Below are 16,803 nucleotides of genomic sequence, written 5' to 3' on the forward strand. Positions count from 1 at the left end.
ACATTGATTATTTATTAATTTTATTTTAAGATTAATAATAAAATATTGTGACTAGTATTTTATATTTGAGGAAAGAGGGAGATCTAAAAAAATGTGCGGGAGTGACACGTTCACAACTGTATCTTTGTACAAAATTATTTCTTATATATTTTAATGAATAAGTATTTTTTTATGAATTTCGGAAGCTGATTAAAATTGTAATGGACGAACACATTGTTGTTTTAGAAAAATAATAACAATTTTTAATACAAAAATATTTGTAATGCATTTTGTGTTGAGACATCTTGCGTATTCTTCGAATCTAATTTTAGTTGATCAATATAGAAATTTAGCCAATTTTAATAAGATTTTGAAGCTCTATTTTATTTTCTTAGCCATTTGTAAATTTATCATATTATTTAAATCGTGGTGTAGTGAAGAGCGCGTGTGCCAACCATGCAAGAGGTCTCGGGTTCGATTCCTGACATGGTTGACAAGAGATGTTTATTTAAAAACGTGTTTTTACACAAGAATATTTCCCTGCACTGGCATCTGAAGCCTAAGACTGATCATCTTACCGGCATGTGAGCAACAGAAATGATTAAGATACGTGGCGATTGGTGTATCAATGCCCTATGCATCATTAGATGCGGAAAGGAAATAATAATGATGATCATATTATTTCTTTTGGCAAATTTCTTACAGTTTTGTTTTGTATTATATGCAATACAGTTTTTTAAAAAGTTATAAAATTTCTACAAAACAAAAAAAAAATACCGGTTTATTTTCTTTACTTCATATTTTTTTTGTAACGTTTCTTATTGAGTCTAGCAGTTCTGAATATCTGTTTCTTGTTCTCAAGGGCAATCCAACTTGACTGATATTGACCCATTTAAAAATTTAATCAACTTTGCAAGCACATCCACGGCCATGAAATCTGTTTTCGTCTCAGAATCCGTAAGTTCAATAACACTCGTGAAACAGCAATCAAAAATATATCATTAATATTTAACAAAAGGTGCATATTTAAATTTAATTACATAAATTTATTAAGTAACCCTTTCAGGCATAAATTGATTGCTCCGGATACTTGACCTTTCCAAGCCCGAACGTGAAAAAAATTCCCGAGTTTATGAGAAGGTACTGGAACACCGCAGCTAAAATGCTACATATAATATCCACTAAAAAAATATTTCATTATGATTGTCAAGTTTGTAAAACTGTTTCATAATATTTCGAGTTTTGTGCGAAATTCATGCTCTTTATCATAAAATACTGTTGCGAGAGGATGCTATATGCAATCGCGCTGCTCGCACCGTGACACGTTGATCAGCACCGATCTACATTCTTACTACGCGTCAGCGAGTCGGTACAGCGGGGAGTTGGGCGGAATTGCATGTAAAATGTGAAGCAAGAAATCCGGATTTTTTTGGATATGGCTGGAAAAAAAGTCACCAAATAGCAAATATCACACGTGGAAACTGACCAATATATAAAATATCATTATTACAATATTTGAGTTTGTCCAAATGTTCGTAGACAAAAGACTGGATTTCACCCCCTCGGGAGTCATTAAGATTGATAAATTACAACAGGGATGGAGAATACCTTAAATAAGGGAATATGGAAGTCTAGGCATTTACAGGGCTTATGACCTGTCATTGGCTGGTTTAAATGGCCACTTTACACACTGTGTAACATTTAGCATTTTGCCTATGTTTGAACATCCATATTTCTTCAATTCTTCCATTTGTTGATTTTAGTGAAGTTTAAGAGCAGAAACTTTTATTGTTGTGAAGATATTCATTTGACTGAATTATTTCACATACTAGGCAACGTCTGAAAACAATTTTTCAATTTTATAACAATTATATTATGAAACAATTATATTATGAAACAATTTTATAAAAAAAATTATATTTAAATGTTTGCTGTTTGCACGAGGAAGCAAAGACAAATGTAAATGATTATTGAAAGAATAAGGAAATACCACTTTTGAAATAATATCTTTAAAGTAATAAGGGTCTATGGAATACTGTTTATTAAAAAAAAAATTTGGTACTTATTAGTAGCATAAAACATATTTTTGAACTTGTAATTTTTAATTCCAGTAAAAACGGTAATTGCATCGGCCACACCCCTATTACGTCATGATTCATGTTAATTTTCAACTTTGTTCCTAACCATTCCTTAATCTTCCATTATCCACAAGGACAATTAGTAAGTACTCACAATATAAAATTGATAATAATAAATGGATAGTGGAGGTGGGTTGCGCACGGATCGATGAGTGGATCAAGCCAAATAAGTAAAAATTTGTGTACTGTTAATAAAATTTGTCCACAGGTCTAAATAAATTGGTTATGTTTTTTATAATTATTTTAGTTTATATTGCTTATTATGTTAATGATAATTAGGTTAATTAGATTAATAACGTTATTATTTTATCATTATGTTAACTTTGTTAAATAACGAGAGAATGGTAAAACAAGTATATATGGCAAAAATGAACGGCAACGTTAGACGAGGACGACCAAGGAAGACGTGGCATGATCAGATAAACCAAAATCTTAAGTCTGGTCATGTCAAAAGCAGACAGAACCGAAGGGCATGTATGACAAGATGTATGAATGTGGAAGAGGCTAGGAGTGTATGCCAGGATAGACGTGTGTGGCGGTCCATTCTCTCTGCCTACCCCTACGGGGAAATGGCGTGATGGTAGTAGTAGTAGTAGTAGTAGTAGTTGTTAAATAACTGATTTAAGGTATGTTTTACTTATTGTAAAATGTATCCCTCGGCACGGGACAGTAAGGGAACATTATTCAGTATAAAAAAGAATACAAACATTGTAAAAGTATAAATAAATAAAAATAAATAAAATCTTTTTTTTATAGAATATCGTCAGGAATCTTGACGTCACCATATCAATGCCAAACATGTCGCGTTTTTCGAGTGACATGTGTTTAGTAATTTATTTTTTAAAGTTATATATGAAAACATTTCTCCACAATTTCCATATTTATTTTGAAAACACAATGAATCATTCTTAATCCATTTCGATTAATTTTATTTATTTTAAATAATACATAAAATACAAACTAAAATTTAATACGTACATATTATATAAAGACAAAAAATACATAATGAGACTCTTGTCAAAATAGCAGGAAAATCCTGCTCCGGAAAACTCTTTCGAATACATGGAACAGATCAACATCCAGAGCAATGTTGTTTAGCATAGCGGTAGCCCTTCAAACAGGCATAACCATCGGCAGGTTGGTCCTGTACATCGGAATATGAAACAATCTATGCTGACGCTTTCTTAGGTAATTAACAGAAACATACACACGAATGCTCAACATAATCTCAGAATGGTTATGGTTATTAGAAAAAAGTTTTTTGTATTAGTGATAGTTTTTAATTTTTCAAAATGAAATCTGTAATTGTTTTTCAAGTAAAATTATTGTTAATGTAGGTTAAGTGTAAATAATCAATGTAATTTATAAGAACCTGCTGACGAGTTGTATGTATGCAACTCAGCAGGACTTTAATTTAAGAATATTTTGTAAATATTTTTGAAAAATAAATAAATAAAAAAATAAAATATTTTTTTATCGGTATTCGTAGTATGTGATATTTCCCTATATACCCCTTCAAAACCATTGGAATACAGTTCGCACCGCTGTGACGGCCCTCCTGCAAATAGCGGCACCGTTGCTTTGACGTTACGCTCACACTCAACGCTCCCTAGGAAACTAGCGCCATTGATTTACATAGTCAGCGTTTTAATGACGTCATCCGCCGCCCCGTGACGGCCGCTCCGTGACTGTATCGCTGTCCTAGAAAACCATAGCTTTAGGCCCTGTAGGGTTTACGTGTCTGGTTGGATCGAACTCTGCCGCAATGGGCATGTCAGTAGATGGCTGTCGTTGCGCCGCAGTCCCACAGAATATCATCAGATAAAGTACCCCCGGCAGAAATTCGGCTAGCATGATCCGGCCCTTGGACAGCATCAACATAGACTGATCCACATTCCAATAAACAGGACCAACATGCCAATGATAATGCCTGTTGGAAGGGCTATTTCTATGTTAAAGAATATTTATTTATTTATTAATTTACACGCCCTACGGGCTTTTACATATATTAGAAATTACATTCAAGTGCAGCAGTGAAACATAAGTATGTAAATTTAGTTAAAATTAAAGATAACATAAGAAAAGCTGAAAGATACAATAATAAGTAAAAATCAGGAAATGTACCAACATAGGTATAGGGTACATAGAAAAATATTTAATAAATTTACATATGAGAACATACACACATACATATACATTATTTTGGACATTGATATTTTTCATGCGTCTGATGAAATTTTTCGATGAAAGATTCTCTTGTTTATTTACCGTTTTTCAAAGATATTAATGTCATTTTTAAATACGTAATATTTTGTTTTGTTGTTTTATATTTGAGAGCCTGGCTCTTCTGTCAGAGCTATCATTAAATGCCCCTGGCTACCGCACCCGTCACACGTCTAGCTCTCTATTTCACGTGCCAACAGTTCGTACGAACTATGCCCAGAGCTCTCCACTTATACGTTTAGCTCGTGAGTATAATTTGAACTTTCCCTTTATTGATCCCTTCGATTGTAACAAATTAACATTTGAAATGAGCCCTTTGAATCACACAATTTTCTCTTATACTTAGTAGTTTCTATAATAAAATCTTATTTTAAATCTAATTCTTCATATTTTATATATTTATGACACTTGTGGAATAATATTTAAGCACATGGCCACCCTCATTCCATTATTCAATTTAATTAAATTCATTTATTCAAATATAACATATACATTACATTATAACACCCACTCACGCACCCTCTCATACACTTACATGTATTAACATGTATTGTATGAGTATTTCATGTATTTTTGTGGATATCTGTCATTGGTTTCATTCCATTTATATTTTATTTCTTACATTTTTTCTCATGTATTACTGTTTATATCCCCAATAAATAAAATATATATTTAAAGAAATAGAATGAAAATGAAATCAATAAATGATGAAAAATTCATTGAAAAAATATTTTAGTTTTCATGTTATTTACTAAATTGTCATTGAGTCATTTGTCATTATTTTATTAAATTTTTTACACTCTAATGCATTTAATAATTCATTCAGTTATACAAATACAATACATAATGTCAACGTTTATTTTCTAACGAGTATATTTTTTAACGAATTGCGCGATTCGCAATACTGTGATAATAGCAACTAACATTTTGTTAAGACCTCTAACCTTTATGGCTATTAGTATTTTAAATAAATTAATATTCTTATTGGTTCTTCAAATGATAATGGCAGATCTGAACGTAACCACCTTTTAAAAAATAAATATATAAAAAAAACATATTTATAAAAATCCAAACTTGGATAAAAAGAGATTAGTATGAAGCATTAATATTAAGTCTTTATATATTTAAAATATTTTTACATATAGGTGTAAGGTGCTGATTTGAAATTTTATGCTATGCCTAGAATAAAAATTACCGTTTGAAAGCTTTGAAAAAATTCAAATAAAAGAAAATTGTGAGATATATTTTTTTTTTTATTCATAAAAAGTATAAGTTTTTGTAAAATTCTAAACACAACTACTTTTACACATCTAGTAAATGTTTTCACTGTAACTCTCCAAAAATAGAGACTTACTCTTGTGCTTGGAGAGTGACTTACACTGTTTTAGTTGTTTATTTATAAGAGTTTATATAATTTTAATACGAGTACATAAAAAGAAAAAGAAAAACATAGGATATATAAAGAATAAACATAAAACAATAATACATTCATACTAATTAAAATTTAATGTTGTTTTTACACGAGTTAAAAAAAATTCTTTAGATTAACTCTAAATTTATTTATCGATATATTATTTTTAATAGTTTTTAGTTCATTAGGAAGATTATAATTTTTTACACCTTTAAAGACAAAGCTATTTTTACCATGACTTGTATGGAATTTAGGAATTTTGATATTATGTTGGTATCTAAGTGACTTATTTATTATTGAATTTATTGAATTTATTTTATAAAAAGTGACTACTGTATGAGCCTTAAATATTTTAAAAATACTTTCCGTATTGAATGTTGAGGGTTTCTTTAAAATTACTTTAATAATGATTTTTTGTACTATTTTAAGAGGGTTTAATATACTGGCATATGCACCACCCCACCCTGTAATGCGTTGAAATAATAAAAAGATTTAAATGCGATTATCTCGGAACTTATTTTAATGACTTCTTGCACTTTGTCTGTAAAGCCTTGATATACATTTCAAAATTTCTGTTAACTTTTATGAAACTAATAGCTAAATAGCTGAAACCTTTATTGGTGTGTACTTCATAAAATTCATCAGACCGAATAGTTAGGGAAATGTGGATTTTTAAAAATCGGCAAAAATGGTGAATATTACGCAGCGTGTAAAGTGACCACTGAAAATTTTCATAAATTAAAATTTTGACATGCGACCATTTGAAAAATAACTCTTCATTTATAGAAGAGGTTTATGTTATCGAGGAAAAACGTAAAATGGATTTATTGATTTCTGTAGCAAGAGGTAACTAAACACAATTTGCAATTAAATATAAATAAATGGATAGCTTTACAAGATTTTAAAAAAATCTAACTCGAATATTACACAATCAGCTATAATTATTATTACCGTGGTAAGTACTACATAATAACATAATATAGTGTAATGTTAATCTTACTATTACCAAAGTAAACTTAACTCACACATACAACTGTCGTAGATTTATTTATATGATCGGTGATAACCGCTTGAAACCCGTGACAAAAACACGAATATGAGGCGTGTTCGGAAAATAACAGGAATTCAAAAAAATTGCGGGTTCGGAGATTCCGATTATTATTATTTTTTATGTTGGTATACATGCCCCTGAATTATGCTTAAATTTCAGCTATATTCATTGTTTACTTTGTCTGTGGCTGATTTTCGTCTTGGCGATCCAGAATGCCTCCACTGGGACGATTAAACCTTAGTTTCGACGTCATATCCGTAAACTCATGTTTCGTCACCTGTTATAACACGTTTTTGTAATTCTGCATCGTCGTTGACTTCATTTAGTGACACCTGGGCCATGATTATGAACGACTATCTTCATCGGTAAATACTGAGAGGGTATAAACTAATATCGATATTTATATATGAAAGTGTGTATTTTTTTACAAAAAATTCAAAGCATCTTCATTGCTAACTAATCAAACATGTTCAGAAACAAAAACTGTACAACACGTTCTATTTTTCATACAGAAAACTTGATTTTACTGTGTAAATAAAATTGAAGAGAAATTTCAAATTTTAACCAGCAACTTCCATTCGCCGCTGTTTATGTTCGAAATTCAAAAAATTTGGAACAAATTTTGCTACCACACGTTCCATACCCAAAATATTCGTAACAATTTCATAGCATGAGCAAATCGATATGCCAACATCATCAGCAACTCCTCTAATTGCGATTCGGCGATCGTTCATAACCATTTCATTAACTTTTTTCTCGTTTTCATCGGTTGTTGATGTGTTGGGGCGACCGGGCTGTTCGTCATCTTCAACGTTTTCACGGCCATCTTGGAAACGCTTATACTATTTGTAAACTCTTGTTTTACTCATAGCAAACTCACTATAGGCTTTTGTTAACATTTCACATTCTTTTTCCAAATTTATTTATTTTTTTACACAAAATTTCATACAAATTCTTAAATGTATTTTTTTTAAAAAAACGAAAATCGCCGAGCTCATAAAAACACGCCTCTCCTTAGCGGCTGCCACAGAAAAAGTTAACAATGAATAAGCTGAAAATTTTAGCATACTTCAGAGATATGAAAATCAACATAATAAAATTTGACCATCGGACTCTCCAAACCCGCGAAATTTAATAATTTCCGTCATTATCTAAACACGTCTCGTAGTGCTTAAAACATTTATAAATAACAGATGCGGGCAATTTAATGCATTAAATGAAGCATTTTTTAAATAAACAAATTAGTTATATAATAACGGATATTTAAATAAGAGATATAAATTTTAAATACTTAGTACGCTTCTACTTATTTATTTGACCAATTAGCGCTTTTATGGGCATCTTTAGACTAGTAAATATTATTCAGTGTAAGGATCATTTAAACAAAACCAATATTTATATTAAGTATGAGTAAAATATAAAAAAAAACAAGTTAAAAGAGATATAATAATACTTCAATGAAATAAAATAGAACAAAGCTCGTATTAGTCAAATATTTACGTGTCTAAAGACACACATTATAAGGTAAAAGCACTAATTGATGAAATAAATAAGTGGAAGTTAACTAAGTATTTTTAATTTACAAGTTGTAATTAAATTTAATGTATTATTTAACTACAGCGAGATCCCATTAAGAATTATCAGTAAATAACTAAAATATAATATGCAAATTAGTTCTAGACTAAAAGTGCTTTATTATCTTAGCCGTAACGCTTAATTGCTTAATTAACATTTCAACTTATTATTTTTTAAATGGGTACAGTGGTATATGTTTCAAAAAATAACTGAAGACATGAGTGGATGATGGTGTTATGTTGCAATTTTTAAAAATTGTACTTTTTTTACATATTTTTTTACGCACAGCCCTTTCACATAAAGTCAACTTCACCACAAAAACATGGTAGAAAAACGATTTTGAGAGCGAGAATGCAGGTTTTATTTTATCAACAATTGTACTGATGCTTAAAATTTTAACCCTAGATACCTCTCTTTTATTTTTGTATCACATAACAGCTTTATTCATTTATGTCGTAATTTTTTTGGTCTCAAATTTAAATATAGTAAAGTAAAGTAAGAAAAGAAACTGAAAGCTTATTAAACTACATTGCAAGGCGAGAAATATTATCCACGACAATTTAAAAACTATACAATACAAAGACAAGAAGTATGGTTGTAAGAGGGTTTATGTATGTGTGTGTGTATTTGTGTGTATATATGTATGTATTTGTGTGTAGGTATATGTACATATATGTTTATATATATATGCATATATATGTGTATGTTTGTATATGTTTGCGTGTATGTCTATGTATGATTATATGTGTGCACACGTGTGTGTGTGTGTGTGTGTATGGAAATGTATAAATAAACATATTCTTCTCTGCCTTAGCACGGGTCTTATCCTATTAGACATTACTTTTAAATAATAAAAAAAAGTGTGGTGACGTCATTTTTTATTGGCATTAAACAATAGAAATACAATCAACAAAAGAAACCTTAATTTAAACGCAATGTTTTGATTTGGTCTGATTTTTTTTAGACGTGGACTAGATTTTACCTTCTGGGGAGTTAAGCTTAACATATTCCAACAAAGTTGAAGTATATTAAAGTGAAGGTAAAATGAAATTCTAAGAATAAACAAAACAGGGCAAGTCATGGACTTATTTATGCTTTAACTCTGTTTGAATCACGCCTGAAAAACACATTCTTTCTTTCTCTCAATCTCTCCTCTATATCAATTCTCATTTGCCACTGAAGCTTAGAGTCAATATTAATTTATTTCACCGTTTTCACTATGCACAAAGGTTTGTTGTTTCAAGTCCCGATAAGGAAGAAATCCCCTGTGTTTAGGCAGGACCTTTATTGTCACATGTCTTTTTCATTGGTTGCATCACATATCGACGATGAAACGCAAAAAGTTCCTAAGCGACATGTAGCAGCTTTACGGAAAAGCCAATTTTTTTTACAAATAAAAAAATCTCATTCCAATTATTTTGACTTGATTACTAGATACTTTAAATAAAATTTGAAAATGTGAGCCTTTTATTTATTAAAAAAAATAAAAAATTATTTGCTCTTCTGTAAAGTTGGCTACATGCCACTCAATAACTTTTTAAATAATAATTAAAATTTAATCAAAAATATAAATAACGAAAAATATTAATAAAAAACGATAAACCTACAAATAATTAAAATTAAAACAAACAAAATATTATGTCAAAGAAATATTTCACAAGATATTAAAATTTTATTAAATGTTTTTTCTCGCATACATTTTGAAACAAAAATTACTAATTTTACGTACCATAATTTAATGAACAAAAGAATGCCTACCTACTGCCTCAAGAGGTTATCTCTTAACTACAAAAGTTGTCTTACAGACTTCAGATACAAAAATTGTTTCAATAGGTGTTTTAGGTTCGTCGCGGCCACACGTCTAGTGGGATAAATATATAATTAAAAATAAAAAAAATGTACAAGTTACCGTTGGTTTTGTTTGCTGCGGGTTTGGCTCTTGCATCGGCCCAGAATGATAATTTACGTGAGTAAAAAATAAATACTTATTTTTAAAAAAGGTAACTGAACTTTAGAGAAACATTTTTTATGACGTATTTTTAAAAACATCCTTATGAATTTTTTGAAAAAATTCATTTAAAAAAAAGATTAAAAACGTATTGACCAACAAAACGATAGGTATGCACTGGACGCGGACTAGTTAAGAGGCTGGGTAGGGGAGGATAACAGCTTTGTAGAAGGGATGCTAGTCCGAGGCATTAAGGATTAGCTCCGTTTTTAAATCAAAGAGTTTTTTAAAAAGTCATTAGGATTTTTACTCAAGTTCACCAAGAGAAATGTTACTTTGAAGTTTCGTGGTCTGGCCCTGAAACCGTGTGCATATTATATCAGACCTAAAATTTTTATATTGGTTTGAAAAAAAAGAGAATCGTGAATCGTCTACTTGTTTTAGTATAACTCCATTCACAGTGATTTCACATTTAGTCATACTTTCATTTCTTTCAAAAACCATCACATTCGATTTATCGACATTCATCAGCAAATCGCTTCTCTTGCATACATCGTAGACCTTCGTTACCAAGAATTGCAGTTCCTTTTTGTTGTTAGCAAAGAGTACACCATCGTCAGCATACAAAAGACAATTGACTTTTAAATCACCCATTTTTGCTCCCATTCTTAAGCCTTTCAGTTCTTTCATGCAGTTATCGATATACACGTTGAACAGCCATGGTGACATAACACATCCCTGCTTCACTCCTTTATGAATGTCAAACCACGATGTGTATGGCACAGGGTACGTACTCTTGTTAGCTGGGCAAAGTGAACATAAAATTGTATTTTGATAAAGAGGGTAAATAAATAAATAAATTAACTATAGTTCTATTAAGGATCATCTCTCATTTAATTATACCTCAGTGCATACTAAAGAAAATTTTCTGCCCAGCAAAATATGTTATTATTTAAAAGTCTTCACGAAACAGCTTTATTTGTGAAACAATAACTGCTAATTTTATAAAAACATTAAAATGGTCATCTCTATACTAAATACGCACAGCATCTAAAATAGCAGCCTGTATAGTAGACTGTCACCTTACTGACTGAATTCTCTATGTATCAAGAACACATTTTTTGTACATTCGTAAATGCAAAAACATATTTTTATAAGTTTGTTTGTTAATCATCATTCCCTTTCCTCATCTAATGGTGCATAAGGCACTGCAAAGGGTACACCAAACGAAGCGTATTTTGATAATGAAAATTGTTGATTGACCAGTCTTACGCTTTATGTGCCAGTCAGAAAAATTCTAGTAAAAAAATATTATTGTAAAAAAATATCCTAAGTTGTGGCGGAAATTAAACTCGAAATCTCTTTAGGTAGGCACATGCTCCGACCACCTCACCACGAGTTTAAAATACAAAAACAAAGCTTAAAAATGTATTTAATGTACTGCTGAATTTCATTTATTTAATTTAAATTATTTATTGACAATTCAGAGATGCCCATTAGAGGGTGAAAGCGCTAATTGGTCAAAATAAATAAGTGGGAGTGTACCAAGTATTTTTAAAATTAATAACTTATATGGAAATATAAGTTATTACATCATTACTCATTAAATGTTTACATAAACTTAAAATGTTTTAAGAAAATACTTAAATATCATGTAATGTGTTGGCAATATAAATAGTTTTATTTACTTTCGTAAACATTAAAAAGGGCATTATCATTGTACTCTTCTACAGACCACAATAATGACTATAGTAACAAAAGAAAAACAACTAAAAATAACAGCACGTTTGCTTTATGTCAAAGAGTCGGAGTTATATTCAATATTATGGTATTGAAGAATAGGGTGTTTCATTTATTGTAACCCTAAATCCACTCACAAATATTCAAAAAGCCATTAATCTTCATCAATATATTTTTTTAAAAGTCATTCTCTCATGAATCTATGGCATTATTTACAAATCTATAAGTAACACATATAAGACAACTAAATATACCTGAAAGTAAAACTATGGAAAATAAGAAAAAAAGAGAATCGATATAATAAATAATAATAGACTTTTTTTGAAAATTAAAAGACCGAATACTATAACATTATGAGATGACGTTTGACTATGATAAACTATTAAAAAATACTCTGGATATTTTTCAACAATATTTTGAATGTGTCCAAATTCTTGAAGACAAGGACCGGATTCAAATCCTTGGGGAGCAGTTAATATTAACATATTACAAAAGAGATGAAAAACATTTTGAAAAACGCATAAATAAAGATTTCAGCTTCTTAATTTCACAAACATCAACAGATTAAATAATTGAAGGAATATAGATGTTAAAATATGAGCATAATAGTGAATGTTACACAGTGTGCAAAGTGGTCACTTATACCAAAAATACCACTTAATACCACTTATAAAAAATACAAAAATTAACTAATTAGTACTACTAAACTTTAAAAAATGCAGTTCATCAGCAGTTGCTTATAGTTAAGTTCTAATATATGTGCATTATTTCATCTCTTAAATTCTATAAACATATAAAAACTATTATTACTATGGAAAAAAATAAAAATATCAACATCAAAAACACAATAATAATTTCAATATAAAAAACAACGTTCTAAAAGACAGATTATCAGCTAACGTCTTTCTCTCGAGCCAGATAAGTTTTTGGATTTTTTATATTTAATAAGAGCATATACATTTTTGGTATATTTTTGTATATCTCTGTTGTAATATGTAACTTTATATTTTTTGTATTTTGCGTTTATGTCTATACTCTTCAGACAGTATGTAAAATAAAGTGATTTTAAACAATAGTTCAGGAATCATTGCTATACCTAGTGAGATAATCAGCATCCATACTAACAATTCATTTATGTAATGTACCTTTTTTAACTTAATGACAAAATTCAGCCCCACTGGAAATAGGATACCAAAAATGTTTTCTTACGAGGGGTAAAAATTTAAGAATTAAATTGTATGTCAGTTTCTTGAAAATGTATGACAAAAATAATAAAAAATATTTCAATAAAAACGAACTACTTTGAACGCCGTCCCTAGTTCATATAAATCAACCAATGATAAGAGGGTTGTAGAAGATTTCTGGTTTACGGTAAGTTGATGGAGTAAACGGCAGAACTGACAGAGAAGAAACGGAAGAGAACATGATACGTCACACGCGGAGTGATTTCAGAAATACAAAGCTTTAAAAAATTATAGCGCTAATAATACGATATGAAAAAAAAATTGGCTTAGTTTAATTGTATTTTAACTAATAACAAAAAATAAAATATATCCACTAAATTTCCTCATAATTAAGAGTTTATATATGAATAGTAGGTTAGTTGTAGATATTTTAATTTTTCATATATTTTCTTGTATTAAATAAATTAATTTATATATTTTTATTTGTATAAACATGTTTATTCTGATCTTTCCGGCTGTTAATTTTTTTCTGTTATTCATTTTTTTAATAAATGTAAATAATATTAATAAGTTAGTATAAATATAATCTTCACCAACAAGCTACAGAAAATGGCTTGGTGGGATTTTAGTTTTAGTAAAAATATAACAAGTGATTTTTTTTTTAAATTGTAAAAATGTATAATTATACTATTTAAATAAAAAATAAATAAATAAATTTGTATTACCTTTTATTTAATCAAACATTATACACTGACTATACATAAACATTTAGAGTAATAAAACGTTACCGCTCTAGAGCCGCCCATACGGACAAAAATAATTCTAAGATTTACAATCACAAAATTAGCTAGAGTTTACAACAAAACGATGGACCGCAGCGGAGCAACGAAACCTCCCGATACGTCTGTTTTTTTATTTTTATATGGGAGTTGCTTTATTATTTACCTCGCTTACAATATACAATATTAATATTTCAAAAAGTGGATTTTTCTGCAATTAAATATCTTAAACTTTATCTAAACTATTGGGATCAGGAGGGACATATTAATGTGGGCTAGTCAGAAAATTCTCAGCATTTGCTCACGTGGAGAGGAAACCACTTAAAACTCTTTAAGAGAAGCCGGCCTGTTGACTACTTCCGTTCCACTAGAGGAGTGTTCGGCATTTTGTTCCCTACCGTTACGTCTGTTGTTATACCAAAAACCAAACAAAAAATTTGTAATGCTTTTATTATATGCAAAAGAGCGAAATACTGTATCTACATCTGTGGCGCATTATTACTCTGAGCATAAATCGATAAATTTGCTTTATATTCTTCTTCTTCTTCAGCCTTCTGTCCTTCATTGCTGGATATAGGCCTCTTCCATATCTTTCCATTTCTTTCGATCGGTTGCTGCTTGCAGCCAATTTTTACCTCCGACAGCAGCTATGTCATCGGACCATCTTTTTATAGGTCTTCTGACGTCTCGCTTATTCTCCCAAGGTCTCCATCTTAACATTTTAGGGATCCATCTTAGGTAGTCTTGTCTCGCAACATGTCCTGCCCATGCCACTCCAGTCCTGCTACGCGCTTCATGATATCCACTATTCTGTCTCTGTTCCTGATTTCCTTGCTTTATATAATTTGTCATGTATATATTTAATGTCTCTACTTATTGGATGCTCTTTTGCTTTATAAGTAATAGTTGCTTCTTGTATAATTTCTTCTGTTAAACCGTTGTACAGTTTAAGTCACCTTTTTTATTTTATTGTAAGGATAAAAATGTTCTCAATTCAAATAAACGTCTTATCCAATACGTTTTCAAAAAAAAATGAGATGCCACAGACATCTTAGAGATAGGAAACCTCTTTTTAACGTATTTATTAATTACATTTACTTATATGTATTTCCTTACCTATTTAAAAAAAAATATTTACAACAAAAGTCATTAAATCGAATTATTTCAATGGCTCAATAAACCTTTATTATAGATGAAAAACAATTTCAGTATAACATTGCTCCTGAGAATAAACTGGTTAGATTATAATGGTTACAAAGAAAGAAAAGTATAATTATCATAATTTTATTGTTATTTTTAAAATAAATAGACAGGCGCCGTGGCGCAGTTAGAAGGACAACTGTGAAACTGGCATCGCTGGTTCGATTCTGTTCGTATTTTGTAGGAAAACTGTGAAGATATTAAATTGATCGACACATTAGTGAAATTGTACATTCATTAGATACTTGATGCTTTAAATAAATAGATAATTCATTGTAAAATGCTCATATGCCAGTTTTGTATTTTTTTACTCATTATTTCTCGTCATCAAATCTAATGCAATTATTACACTCCTACTTTCCTTCATTCATCCTCCACCACTCCTTATCACTTTTCTTCTTTTTCCTTAGCACTATCTCATTGTTTTGTCTCTATTTCTTTTATTAGTATTTATATGAATAGTACTGTTTTGTTAGATAATTTATATCACGCCATTGTGAAAATCCCCTCAAGGGCGCTGTACAATAAATAAACATCCCAGCACGTCTTGCAGCTAAAGAGCGTATGGACGATTGAGATTCTAGTTCCTCGTTTCCAATTATAATCTATTCCAAATAAAACAGATAGGAGCTAGATTACAGCACGTCTTGCACCTACAGAGTGCATGGACGGTAAGTTGACAATGAAGCTTAGTGTTAGAATGATATTAAAATAAATATTTAAAAAAAACATATTAAGAAATAGGAGTTAGATTTAACAAGTCTTGCAGCTACTGAGCGCATGAACTCTTGAAAATTTTAGACCTCATTTACAAAATTGTAGCAAGATTACCAATCGTCTTGCAGCAACAATGCGCATGGACGAGTGGAATTCTAGCAACTTAAAATTATATCAATAAGTTTACAAAAAAATAAACACTGAGCGGTGTAGATTATTTGTCAATTGATTTTATTATTTTTAATAATTTTATTTTTTATATAGTTTAAACTGCCGCTGTATTTTATAACAATGAGAAAGTTCGTTGACTTTTTTTATTTTTTCAAATTGGTTAATAAACTGTTACACTAAGACATTTAAAAATATATGTATCGTATTATCAGCGCTCTGATTTTTAAAGTAACATATTTTTTAACGTACTTCGCGTGACGTCTCAAGTTCTCTTCCCTTTCTTATCGATGAGTTCTGATAAATCACCATTTGACTTACCGTTACCCGGAAACCTATCACACCTCTCTTATCATTGACTGATTCGGAAGAAATGGTGACGTCGTTTGAAGTAATTAAATTTTGAAATATAAAAAAAAAATATTTTTTTTTAGTACATTTTCAAGAAACTTTGCCGTATAGTTTAGTGCTCTAATTTTCACCGCGCGTAAAAATACATTTTTGTATTCAATTTCCCGTTGGGCCGAAGTTCCTCATCAAGTGAATGGCCTGACTATTTATGTACATATTTTTTTAAATAGTCTCGTTGTAAAAACATTTAACTCGTACAGCTGTTTGCATCCTAAATAAATAAAATAAAATTCAGAATACTGTTGTTACATTTTGTGCCCTTCGTAATCTGCATAGTGA

The 16,803-nt window shown here is 30.0% G+C and overlaps 1 protein-coding gene across 1 annotated transcript in view; it reads left to right on the plus strand.

The window, feature by feature from the left end:
- The first annotated feature begins 10,209 nt into the window (after positions 1–10,209).
- Positions 10,210–16,803, plus strand: part of Jhbp1 (Juvenile hormone binding protein 1) — a 34,483-nt gene continuing 27,889 nt past the window's right edge. Inside the window, exon 1 of the mRNA XM_088233632.1 lies at positions 10,210–10,343. Coding sequence (XP_088089758.1) covers positions 10,274–10,343 — 70 coding nt within the window. The 5' untranslated portion in view covers positions 10,210–10,273. The remainder of the gene's footprint in view (positions 10,344–16,803) is intronic.

Source organism: Micrasema longulum, unplaced genomic scaffold, assembly GCF_059751315.1.
Source record: "Micrasema longulum isolate JH-2025_06_02 unplaced genomic scaffold, ASM5975131v1 h1tg001135l, whole genome shotgun sequence".
NCBI lineage: Eukaryota > Metazoa > Arthropoda > Insecta > Trichoptera > Brachycentridae > Micrasema > Micrasema longulum.